This window comes from Castor canadensis, chromosome 9 (assembly GCF_047511655.1).
Source record: "Castor canadensis chromosome 9, mCasCan1.hap1v2, whole genome shotgun sequence".
Taxonomy (NCBI): domain Eukaryota; kingdom Metazoa; phylum Chordata; class Mammalia; order Rodentia; family Castoridae; genus Castor; species Castor canadensis.
In genome coordinates this window covers 76,599,065-76,612,041 of record NC_133394.1, presented here as the reverse complement: position 1 = coordinate 76,612,041, position 12,977 = coordinate 76,599,065, and the positions used below count along the sequence as shown (strand labels likewise).

Below are 12,977 nucleotides of genomic sequence, written 5' to 3'. Positions count from 1 at the left end.
TACAGGTATTTTAGAAAAGAGAATAGGCCATTGTTTTTATATCAGCTCACTTTCCTGTATGAAATTACATAACATTCTGAGAGATTCCCCAAGAGTTTTTTCTAAGGATTAGGACCTGGGTATTTCTGAGAAAACAGTTGGTGGTTTGTGAGAAATCATTGCATTTACATTACACAGGACCTGGAGGTAGTGTCCTGCCTTGGCATGTCTGCAACAGAGCCTGCTACTTACTAGCCTTAAGCATCTCTGAGGTCTTGCAGGAAGTTGGGGGAAGTTGTTCTTAAAAAGAAATCTGTCTCCTTTCCTTTAAAAATAGTTTCCCTTAGGGGCTGACAGAGTGGCTCAAGTGGTAGAGCACCTACCTAGCAAGTGAAAGGTCCTGAGTTCAAACCTCAGTACTGCCATACTTACATAAATAAGAAATCTGGATATATTTGAAATCACAGGCACATTAAGTGACTGTGAGTAGACCTCTAAATAGGAAGTCTAAGGCTAAAGGTAGAAGGATAACAGCCTCAAATTCTGCCCAGCATCAGTAACTGTCCTGAATAATTAGTGGAAAAGAAAGCAGGGGAAGTTGTACCCAGCATGTGGCAGATAGGTGAGGCCAAGTGTTAGCATCAGCGAGAAGGAAATGTATTGCATACCTACTGTGCACTGGAATATGTGCTTTCATTTGAGTGTATGTGCCCTTTGCTTTACCATCTTTGTACAACAAGACAAATTCTTCACTCTCGCTATGTGGTACTATGCTAACTTTTCTCTACTTAAATAAAAGTCATTGTTAGGCTATAATTGTGAAGATTTATCCCTTAAGACAAGTCGAATATATAACCACAATTTTTTGGCTTCCTGGCTCTCTCAACATAGAAGCATAGTCTCTCAAAAGTTCTAGCTAGTGGAAGGCCAATTTCAAATCCCAGTATCTCTCTCTCTCTCTCTCTCTCTCTCCCTCTCTCTCTGTCTAACACACACACACACACACACACACACACACACACACACTCTCTCTCTCTCTCTCTCTCTCTCTCTCTCTCTATAAGTTCTTTGAGAATTTGAGTATAGCAGAAGAGACTAGTGAATCTTTTCTGCTTGGAGGATTTCCCAGAGAGCTCATCCAATCACATGCTTCACCTGAGCATTTAGAGTAGTAGCTTCACCTGGTGGTTTTAATAGTAATAGCCGTGGGAAATCTAGTCTGGAAATGTCAGTAAATGTTCAAATATGACACCTGTTTTAAACAGAAAACTGGCTAGGATCTTTCGTCTTCTGTTCTTATTTGTTGGTATCTGTCAGCCAAAACAAAGGACCTATGTTTTGAATGAACATGTCTCTCACATCCCCTATAAATACTGTCATTGTGGCATAAAATAATCCTGGGGAAAGGAGAATTTAACAAGGAGACACTTAAATTATTTTTGGTTTTCATTTCAGCTTCTTTCTTTTACGATTTTTTAAAATTTTATTTTTGGATTACTGTACACTAATAATATGAGGGGATTTCAATGTGGTAATTCCATGTATGCTCACAATTTACTTGAATAAATTCACCCCCCATTATATTTCCGTTCCTCCTTTCCCTCACCCCTTTCTCAAACAGTGTTTGGTGGGTTCATTATGCTTTCTTCACATCATTTCAGTTTCTTTTCATCTTAAGACAGTAATATGTGGCAAGCAGATGTTTGCCTTTTTCATCACAGAAGAGAGTGAATTAGAGGTGGATGAACACTTTGCTAAGGCTCTAAGCCTTCTGGATTAGCTTTCTGTGTGTCATTCCATGGCATGACATTTATTTACCTTCAGTGTGGCTCATTGATGCATGGCAACTTTTCAAACTATATTTCCTCTAGGTCAACCGATGAGACATTCAGCTTGGCTGAAGAAACCTGTAGTTCTAATCCAGCCATGGTTAGGAGGAAGAAAATTGCTATCAGCATCATCTTTTCCCTGTGTGAGAAAGAAGAGGCACAACGGGACTTCCAGGACTTCTTTTTTTCTCATTTCCCCCTGTTTGAATCTCACATGAACAGGCTGAAGAGTGCAATTGAAAAGGTAATAGAGACTGCAGTCCAGTGTCAAATAGAGAGGTGACTGTGAGATTTAACTTTCCAAGGAAGTTAAATTACCCCCAGCAAGGATACATCCTTAGGAGCACTCATGTTGTATATAGATACCGATTGCTTTAGGGAAGGAAGTTACTGCTTTCTGATGATTGAAGGCATTATTACCTTGAGTGCTTTTAATTGATCATAATATCAATTTTTATTGTAGTCACGTTGGTAAGTTCTAAAGGAATTTCTTCTCAGAGAGTAATTTGGCCCATTTTCTCTTCCTTGAAGGCCATGATCTCCTGTAGGAAGATAGCAGAATCAAGTCTCCGCGTCCAGTTTTATGTCAGCCGTCTGATGGAAGCGCTGGGAGAATTCAGGTAAAGTACAAGGTTTGGAAAATCCAACAGGAAATTCATGAGCAGCACAACCAGTGGCATCCGTAGATCCTACAGTTACAGAGAAACTGAGGCTTGGAAGAATTAGGGGGCTGGTAGTTACTGGTCATTTTAGTGGTTCCATCCTTCAAGATGAAAACAGACCAAATGGAGCAAAAAATTTAAATAATCCAATACTAACTAATCCTTACCAATGCTAGACAGATAGTCGTTGATACTGTTTTTAACAGGATGAACGGAAAAAACTAATATTCAGGGATGTCTCTTAAGTCCATTTATTTCATGTCATCCCACAAAAGCTCTAAGCACTATTACCCTCATTTTACAGATATGGAAACTTGGGTTCATAGGTGCACATGAGAGTATGTATGTCAGGGAGACCTTTGTTCTAGTCCATACCTAGTGTCCTCTTGTGAGTCTGGTCCGGACATGAAACCATCTGGTCACCATCCTGTGTCTTCACAGGCAGTTTCTAACTGATAATGTTTGGGAAAACTGGTTTTCTAGAGTCCTTGTTCCATGTGTCTGGGTAGGTGGGTTCTCTCCCACCACGCTGAGCTGGGAGCACTGCACCATTTCTCAGAGCCAGCCTCCCAGTAGGGAATGGAATCTCACTCCAAAGCAATCATGAGTTAATCAGTCAAAACTGTTACTCCACAGCTGAGGGATAAAAGGATTTTATAATTCACAGAATATTAGAGCATTTTCATGATGCTTGGGATATGCTGGTGATTCCATGATACTACTTGAAGCAAAATCACCACCCTTTTTAGACTCTGAGCCATATGTAAATACTCAAGTAGCATCTGATGATTGTTAAGACTTCAGTTACGTATTTGAGAGATACTGTGAAGTTGTATTCTTTGATGGCGATCTGAGGATTAGTAAACTGTCTATACTTTGTATGTGCAGCACTGGATTTGTCTATTATTCTGCTGTGGTCACATTCAAGAGCTGGCTTGTGCTTGAAAGACTGGTGCTAATTTAATTTCCGGGGGTCAAGAAACTAAAAGTAAAGAACCAGAAGTATATACATAAATGAGTGCTTTTCTTTTTTGTTTGTTTGTTTTGTTCAGTACTAGGGTTTGAACTCAGGACCTTGCACTTGCTAGGCAGATACTCTACCACTTGAGCCACACCCCCAGCTCCATGATTCTTACTTCAGTAATCACCCCCTCCAGAAATGGTGACAAATACACTGATAAGATTTAGAGAGCTTAGTTTTAGTGAGTAAATCCAGTGCCATATAATTGTAACTTTGGCCTTGCTACCTAACTTAGCAAATGCTATTCTTTTGCCAAGGTGGACTGCTGTTCTTTCCTGATTCTTGCACACACACACTTAGAGAATCAAGTCAGAATATGTCTCATCTTTCTTGATTTGGGAAGAGTAGATGTGTTAAAAATTCAGAGCTATATTGCTACATTGACTGTTTACACAGTGGAGATCCAAAGTCAAAAGATCACTTGTGAATCATGTAGCTTGGAGTAGAGAGCCCTTTGTGCCAGTTGTTGAAACCTGAATTCTCATCCTCACCTTGCCATTAAATATTTGCATGTCTTATTCAAAGAACCCAATCTTTCTAGGCCTTTATATAGAAAGTTAGTGTATATTACAGTAAAGAAGAGCGACTGGGTAATTTTTTTAGAAGAAAACTAAAAATAGAGTGCTTTTAGAGACCAGAGCACTAGGATTGAGAGTTGACTTGCCTCTGGTCACGTTTTCAATACAGCATGTACTTACTTTCTCTCTCTTTCCCTACTCTCCCCACCTCCCTCCCTTCCCGTCTCTCAACAGGGTTTCACTATAGTCCAGGCTAGTTTGGAACTTGCAATCCTGCTTCAGCTTCCTAAGTGCTAGGATTACAGGTGTTTTACTTACTACAAAAATGGTTGTGTGGTATACCACAAATGTGTACAATTTTGAAGTTTTTACATTTTAAAAAAACTTTTTAAAAAGTTTTATAGGTTAAAAAACAGAAGTCTGACGCACAAGGCATTGTGAAATAATTTTTAAGAGTAGCATATTTTTTTCTGTAATGGGTGTCTGTCACAGCACTGAACTTAGCCATTGTCCTGCAAAAGCAGCCATAAATAATATGTAAATGAATAAGCATGCTGTGTCCCAGTCAGATTTTATTTATACAAAAAAGATAGTAATCAGACTTGGCCTCTGGGTCATAGTTTGCCAACCTGTGACCTCTTGAATCCAAATTACGTTTTTTTTTCTTTATTCTTATACCAAACTTATCCAAAATGATGTTTGTGACAGTTTTATTATCCCTTCTCTCACCCATAGAGGGACTATCTGGAGCTTATATTCTGTTCCAAGGATAGCTGAACCAGTGTGGCTTACCATGATGTCAAGCACCTTGGAAAAAACCCAGCTCTGCCAACGCTTTCTCAAGGAATTTACGCTTCTGATAGAACAAATCAACAAAAACCAGTAAGCTTCAACTCCCTGGAGACTTGTATGCCGAGTCCACAGTAACTGTATGTGCTGCGTAGGACGAGGCTCATCCTGTTGAGTAATTGTGGTGTTTTCTTTCCTTTCTCCAAGGTTTTTTGCTGCCTTGCTGACTGCTGTGTTAACCTACCACCTGGCCTGGGTCCCGACTGTCATGCCTGTTGACCACCCTCCCCTTAAAGCCTTCTCAGAAAAGCGCACCTCGCAGTCAGTGAACATGCTGGCCAAGACACATCCATATAACCCTCTCTGGGCACAGCTGGGTTAGTACCTAAACTGACTATTCAGAGATCGCACTGGACAAAATTCTTTTAAATGCTAGGATTTGTAGATTACACTGGCTGTCCATTCAGGGATTGTGACTTGGGGGGCAGGGAATAGGAGACTAGCCCACAGATTCTTGTTGTCAGAGTACCACCCTCCTCTCTTCTCCCTTACTGGTTTTTGGTCTGCTTTTTTAAAGCAGTATAGGGAAACTGTGTTCTCTATTTCATAGTGGGTGTTCACCCTGGTTCAGGATGCCTTAATTCCAGTACTATGACACTTTGGGCCAGAGAATTCTTAGTAAGCTGGTGGGGAAGGAGAAAGGACTGTCTTATGCATTGTAGGATGTTTAGCAGCTTCTCCAACCTCCATCATTAGATGCAGTAAAACCCCTTCTGCCCAAAGTTGTAGCAATCAAAAATGTCTCCAGACAATGTCAAATGTTCCCCATGGAAAGGGGCAGCAAAACAATTCCTGATGAGAACCAAAGCCCTAGAGGATGTCTTGGATGAGGAAAAAGAAGACAGAAGAGAAAGTGACACACCACAGTCTCACCATCTTTCTAACTTTACCATAAGTCAGGAGTCTTGTCTGTCACTGCATCCTTGTGTCTTGTCTGTCACTGCATCCTTGTGATTAGTGTTGGCAATTACTTCCTCAAACCTTTGATGGTCTTGGTGGTAAAGTTTAGGCCTGGTGAGACTGGGTGCATTATCTGGGTTCACATGGAAGAGAGGTGTGCTCTACAGCCTCTCACTCAGCAAACATTACAGTGGCAAAGTAAGACTCACACCTCACTGTGTTCCACCCCTGTGCTACATGCTGGGAGGTGGAGTTGTGTAGCATAAGCTGTTCAGCCTTAGGAAGCCAGTTGCCTCATGGACAAAGCAAATGCATGTTTATGTGATTTCAAAACCTCTTGATCACTGCTTTAACAGGATAAGGGTGTGTGTGGGCATTCGGGAGAGGATAGCATAGGGGTGAAGAACCTGGGGACCAGGGGCTTCCTGCTGGGTTCCAGTGGGCAAGTCACTAGCCTTCCCTCTTCCCTCCCCACCCCTCCGCTTCCCTTCCTTTCCTTTCTTTCCTTTCTTTGTGCTAGGGATGGGAACCCAGACCCTTGCACATGCTAGACAGGTGCTCTATACTGAGTTACATCCCCGCCCTATGCCAAATGGGGATTTTAACAGGACTTACTTCATGGCGGTTATTAAATCAAAGCAGTTGTGTGGGCACCTTTGCTATGATTACTGCTGCCAAAACATATTGTAAGGGCACCTAGAGAGAGAGTGAGGGAAGGATGGTAGTTTCTAGGAAGGCTTACTTGAAGTAATGTTCAAATGGCATTTTCTAGGAAAAGAAGTACAGACTGGGGAAGAACACTCCAATCTTAGCAGCATATTTTGATAACTGTTATAAGTGCTTTTTATACATACTAATTAACGAGATTCTCACTCTTACCCTATTACTGTTGTCTTTATTTTATAGCATTAAAGGTACCTTCTAATCCTTGTGCCCTTGGTCATGAGACATGAAAGAATGAAAATACAAGTCTCATGGTTAAGGGGATAACAAGTGTGTTTTAAATGAATCAACTAAATAATTTATGGATATTAAAACCATTTGAATACAACACATTGTGTTTTAATACTTGATACAATAAGCACAGAACTCAGAAAGAACTTGGAATATGCCTGCCTTACTCCAGGACATAGGGCTGTTCTTGGAGAGGACATGACACTGTTGCTTTAGAACAAATAATCTTTTTAAAATGTAGCATTAAGTGCTGAGGGATATAAAGGAAATACAGTGTTTTATACTGGTAGATCACCAATTTAAAAACAATGCTAATTAAGCAGTATGCATTTAATCATATAAATGTTTTCATAATGAGACATGCTTCTCTTTTGAAATTTAGCTAATTGGGAGCCATTAATTCCCTGTGTTTAGTGTAACAAAGCAAAATCTCTTCCTGTGAGGTTCACATTCATCATTTTTCACTGGAGAGCATGTATCATTGAAGGTCTTCCTCCAATCCAGCAGGGTCTGTCTGTTGATTAGAGTATTGTGAGGAGGCAATGAGGCCTAGTGCAGAGAAGACTTTGTAAAGCCACATGTAAATGATGGTTGATTTTCCCTTATTACAGAGGATGCAATTCACTGCTTTTTTTTTTCTACCCACTAAGGCATTTAACAAGTTCCAGTAAACAGGAAAATAAAAACTGTTGGGAATAAACACTGATGCAGACCTAACTTTAACCCAGTCCTAAGTAATAGAAAAGATTCTATCTTGAATTATTTCAGACATTTATCAGTTCTCACCAGGACAGTTAGCGCCATGGTGCCCATCTCTGCAAGGCTTCTCAGCCCTCTGAGGAGAACAGGAGAGAAGCTGGAAGCCACACTGCCTTCATGCTCTCAGGGACTTGCTGTTCACTTGCTTAGCGTTGGTGCCTCTGCCTCACACAGGGCTTCCACAGTGTGGATCACCACCAATGAGTGGGCTGTGGAAGCAGTTAGTGGGTTGGAAAAGAGTTTTAAAGGCATAATAAAATAGAAAATATCAGAATGACTTACATGTATGTTTGTAAACTGAATTTCAGCAGGTGTGCAAGGTTGCAGTATAAATTGTTCTTGGTGGGTCTGAGAACACAAAGTTTGAAAGCTACTGTGTGATGCCAGTGATTGAACACTGAGTGAAGAAGTTTCCTGTTGGTCTCCTTTTGGTGGAATGCATATTAAGTGTTTTTAGAAATGAAAAGATGTGGTTTTTCATTTTTGTTTTTGTTTTTCCAAAAAAGAGATTTGGGATTACTGATTTAAAGTAATACAAGTAAAAAGTCTGAAATTTCTTTATAATTTTTCTAAAAGTTAAAGTTGCATTTTTCAGAATGCAATGAAATTAGACTATAAATAAGTTAAAAGAAAAAATAAAAAAGCCAGGTACCAGTGGCTCACACCTGTAATCCTAGCTACTTCAGAGAATGACATTGGAAGGATCCAAGTTCAGGGCCAGCCTGGGCAAACAGTTCTCAAAACCCTATCTCCAAAATACCCAGAGCAAAACGGACTGGAGGCATGGCTCATGGAGCACCTGTTTCCACCGTGGTGCAAATGTGCAGGGTGCAGGGAAGCCTCTCAAGGGTCTCCAGAGCACAGATACCGTAGGAAAGAGGTAATGAATACAACACTGTCCTCCTTAGGTCACCTTATTTTCTCCCAGTTTCTGGTTTTGCTTCTCTGTTTATTTTTCCTCACTCCTCTGTCCACTCACCTCCTTCTCACAGCCCTCCTCCCCCCTCTTCCATTTCCCTTTTTTTAACTGCTCTTTCTTTATAGGACTATTGAATTCTCTCTACTTCTCCACCTTTCTTTTTCTCCCCTCTCTTCCTAGTTCTGTCTCTATCTGCTCTTTTTTCCTCTCCTTCTTTCTCCCCAATGTGCTTTCTTTCCCTATGTTTGTCTTACCCTCTTTGAATTTTTCTCTGCTCAGTCTCCCTATCGTTTTGCATCTCTATTGCCTTTCCTCTTTGTACTCTTCTCTTTGTTCTTCACCGCTTTCTTCCTTAGTTTCCTCTCAGCTCTGCTATTTACTCTATATTTCCCTCCTTCCACTCTCTACCTACCCTCTGCCCCTCATTTGCCTCCTATACTTTTTGGGTTTTTTGATGATACTGGGTTTGAACTTGGGACCTTGAGCTTGCTAAGCAGGCCACTTGAGCCACATCCCCAGCCCTTTATGCCTCAGTTATTTTTCTGATAAAGTCTTTTGTTTTCTTCCCTGAGCTGGCCTCAGATCATGATTCTCCTGTTCTCCACCTCCCAAATAGCTGGGGCACACTCAGACCTGCCTCTTAGGCTTTCTTCATCTTTCCTTCTGACCTCTCCTCCCAGCTGTCCAGCATCCATCTGCCTCCACCTCCATGTGCTCTGCCATTGGCCTCTGTTTCACCCACCAACATTTTTTTTACCCCTTCCTTTTTTTCCTATTTTGCCCCATTTATAGCTCTCTTTAAATTTTTTAATTAATATAAAAAATCATAACAAAGTTTATCATCTGAACCATCTCTAAGTGTATCATTTACTAGTGTTAGGTATATTAACATTGTGCAGCCGCCTCTTCATTTTTAAAAAATCATACTCATGAAGACAAAGGAATCTAAAATTAGCATCTTCATTTGTCCAGGACTCAAATGAATTGCCTTCAAGTTCAGGATCCAGTAATCTTTACTATTATGGGTATATATTATTTTACTGATACATTATTTTATGAACTTTGTTTCTACATAACAACACTGTTTCTATACACATCTCTCTCATGAGTTTATAGTTTATCATAAATTTCAGTAACTTTTTTATTTTTTTCTGTTATTCCTTAGTTATTAGAATGTATAGTACTAAAAGTTAAATGCATAGTTAAAAAATAATGTCATTCTTAACAGCCTTTCCTTGTGGTTTGTTATACCAGATTTTGGATATTTAATGCTATTTCTTTATTAACATTGAGGTTGACTTAACGGAAATGTGTGATGGATTTCTGAAATGACTGTGATATCTTGAAATAATAAGGAGATAGATCAAAGAAAAGTAACAAAATCAAGAGTTTTCTCAAAACATAGTAATTTGGAATTACTCTTTTTGAATTCTAGAATGATTTCTCCATTGCAAAAATCTCTTATTAGCGTACAATGTGGTCTTTTTATAGAGAAGATTATTTGTTATTATTTCTGTCCTGTCCTTTAAATGTTCTTAGAAGCCATACACTGGGGAAAACTCTCCAAAGGACAAACTTCCTCATGGTTCCCTAGGGAGAAATCCTTGGTTCTCATAACTTTTCCTCAGCCTTAACCTATTAATTTTAGTTAGTTTTCTCTAGTACTCACTCATACCAATGCCTTTCTGTGTCTTTCTGGATGCATTTATCAGATGGATTCTAACTTCCTAAATTCTTATTTGTAACTGTTATCATTTATCACCTCTCGTTTCTTTACTATCTTTCCAGGTTTTGATTTCTTTCAACATTTGGTTATTTCTTTAGTGATTTCTGACTCCAGATTGGTTGCACAAAGACACAATCTTTGATCTCATAGCACAGGGCCTACCCAGTCAGTAAATGTCAGCTCTTTATTGTAACTGTCCATGTTATCATCAGAGAATCAAGTGTATATGTTATTATCAGATTTAATAGTCACACTATCAAATGGGTAGTTTTCATGGTTTAGGCCATATGTACTTTTGGTGAAGAGCTTATACTGCTTCATGGTTCGATGTCTCCTTTCTCCTTCTTGCAACCCTTCTTACTAAATGTGGAGCTCGTGGTTCATTAGCCCAGTTTTAGCTGACTTGTCGGGATATAACTAAGTGGACATATATTTTCCCAGTAGAATTTTCATATGATGTGAAATAAAGACCATTACCACATTCATTATTCATGACTAGATGATTTTTGTTCTGTAAATCAAACTGATTCTACTTGGAGTATTCTGTGTATTAGCAGAATTGTAAGCAGAATACTTCATAAGTGTTTTGAATTGGTTCCCTGCACATCAGTTTGGAAAATCTTGATTTGATTTTATCCCAAGGCCCATTATCCTTGGATTCTTCTAAGAAATTTTTCTTCTAGTTTTTTTTTTCTTCTAGTTTCCAAGAATGCAGTATTTGATCTGGTCACATATACAGAGCCCTGGCTTCTCCCTTCCTTGGCCAGCTCACTGGCTAGTTGACCTCACAGGCACAGTAAGGAAGTGGTATACCTAGCAGCATCCCATGCTCCATGGGTGGCACTGCTTCCTGGCCAGGCTTTTCCAAGTCAACTCTCTAGTATAGAGGAAAGCTGGAACATGGTCATTCCTAGAAATTTGAAATCAGGTGACTGAGAAAGTGATCTGAGACCAAGAATCCAAATTGTCCGTTTGTTTTTGTAAAGGCTGATGTATCCATGCGTTCTAATCCCAGAGGACTTTGTCTTGATGTCCACCTTTGCCCTCTAGGTGACCTTTATGGAGCCATAGGCTCTCCAGTAAGACTGACTCGCACCGTGGTGATCGGGAAGCAGAAGGATTTGGTCCAGCGCATTCTTTATGTCCTGACCTACTTTCTCCGTTGCTCTGAGCTGCAAGAGAACCAGCTGACCTGGAGTGGCAACCACAGTGAAGGTGACCAAGTTATAAATGGGAGCAAGATCGTGACAGCCTTGGAGAAAGGAGAGGTGGAGGAGTCCGAGTATGTGGTAGTTACAGTAAGAAATGAGCCTGCTCTCGTACCACCCGTCCTACCACCAGCAATGGCTGAGAGGAGCCCCGGACTCACAGGGTTAGCTGGGACCCCAGAGGACACCGACCCTAGAGACCTGGGTCCCAGTCCTGACAGAGAAGGAAGCAAGAGGCCAGAGCAGAGTTTTGAGGCTCATAGTATGGGATTCCAAGAGCCAGCACTAGACAGATTTTGGAAACCTCAAAGCACATTTTGCAGGGATGAAGAGAATGAACAAGAGGCACCACCAGATGGCTCTTCAAGATTTCCCAGCTGTGAGCTTCCTGGGGCAGGAATGAAGCTCCATCAAGAAACTGTCCATGAGGAGTTGAAAGGGGAGATGCTGAAGAAATTACCAGACCGGTCAGCGGCCTGGCCCTGCCCTAACAGACCTTCCCGGGAGGAGCCAGCTGTGGAAAGGGTCACTTTTCAAATTGGAAGCTCTGTGTCTCCAGAGTCTGACTTTGAAAGCCGCACCAAAAAAATGGAGGAACGGCTAAAGGCCTGTGGACAATACCCAGAGGGAACCAGTGCCTTGGCTGAGTCTAGCATGGCCACAAGTGTGGCTCTAGACCAACAAGGCGCTAGGTGCTCCTTCAAAGCTGACTTTCAAAAGAATGTTGGCCTTCCTGAGTGCCACCGGTCTTCTGAGGGGGAGGAAGGCGAATCTGACCGAGGTTTTGCTGAGGACAGAGGCATCAGAGCCAGCACCATGGCAGATGCTGCAGGGCAGCTCAGCCAAGCTCTTGACCCCCTTGTACTTTCTGATGGTGTACAGGGAACTGGCAGGAGACTGCTAGAGCAAACTAGAGGTTTGTACTTGAAAAGCAAGGAAGGACCTTCAACAAAGCCCATTCCAAACAGGTGTGGACAGCAGGACTCTAGCCTCCTGGCTGCTGCAGATGTCCCCTGTGGGGATGTAGACAAGAAGGCTGACTTTAGGATGGAAGGAGACATTCCCAGAAATGAAAGCTCGGATAGTGCTCTTGGAGACAGTGATGACGAAGCATGTGCTTCAGCCATGCTAGACCTAGGTCACAGCAGTGACAGGACTGAAGGGTCCTTGGAAGTGGAGTTGCCTCTGCCAAGGTAACGCTGCAGCCTGGGAAGCAGAAGGAGCTGGGACCCGGCACTCTTTTCCTCACCTGACACTCATACCATCTTAGCTCCCGTTGGCCCTTTTACACATAGTATTTTTTTTCTCTCAAAGTATTAGAAGTGTTACAGGGATTTCCAGCCTGCCCTTTCTCCAGGGATGCTCACCAGCCTACTGAGGCCAGGCTCCCTGAGAAGAGTAGTTGTCTCTGCAGCCGTTGGGGCATTCGAGAGTAGTTAAGGATATGGTGGGGTGGTAGTAGGGAGTAGGGTACTCAGTTTTCTCTCATCCATGGGGAAGGTATGACTGGCAGCAGTTGCCTTGCTTCTGAGGTGGTGGATTATACTGGCTGTGGGGCTTCTCTCCTGCTGCTCAAAGCAGCATGAGGTGTTTGGGAAACAAGAACTCTTTCTTAACACTCCATCAGGCTGATTATTTGGTCTGTGGTGACAG

The 12,977-nt window shown here is 41.5% G+C and overlaps 1 protein-coding gene across 10 annotated transcripts in view; it reads left to right on the top strand.

The window, feature by feature from the left end:
* Fnip2 (folliculin interacting protein 2) overlaps window positions 1-12,977 on the top strand; it is a 124,180-nt gene that overhangs the window by 80,267 nt on the left and 30,936 nt on the right. For all 10 annotated transcript variants that reach the window (XM_074041733.1, XM_074041730.1, XM_074041734.1 and 7 more), the window contains 5 exons: window positions 1,851-2,052; window positions 2,340-2,428; window positions 4,745-4,891; window positions 5,006-5,175; window positions 11,167-12,517. In XM_074041733.1, the coding sequence (XP_073897834.1) occupies window positions 1,851-2,052; window positions 2,340-2,428; window positions 4,745-4,891; window positions 5,006-5,175; window positions 11,167-12,517 (1,959 nt within the window). The remainder of the gene's footprint in view (window positions 1-1,850; window positions 2,053-2,339; window positions 2,429-4,744; window positions 4,892-5,005; window positions 5,176-11,166; window positions 12,518-12,977) is intronic.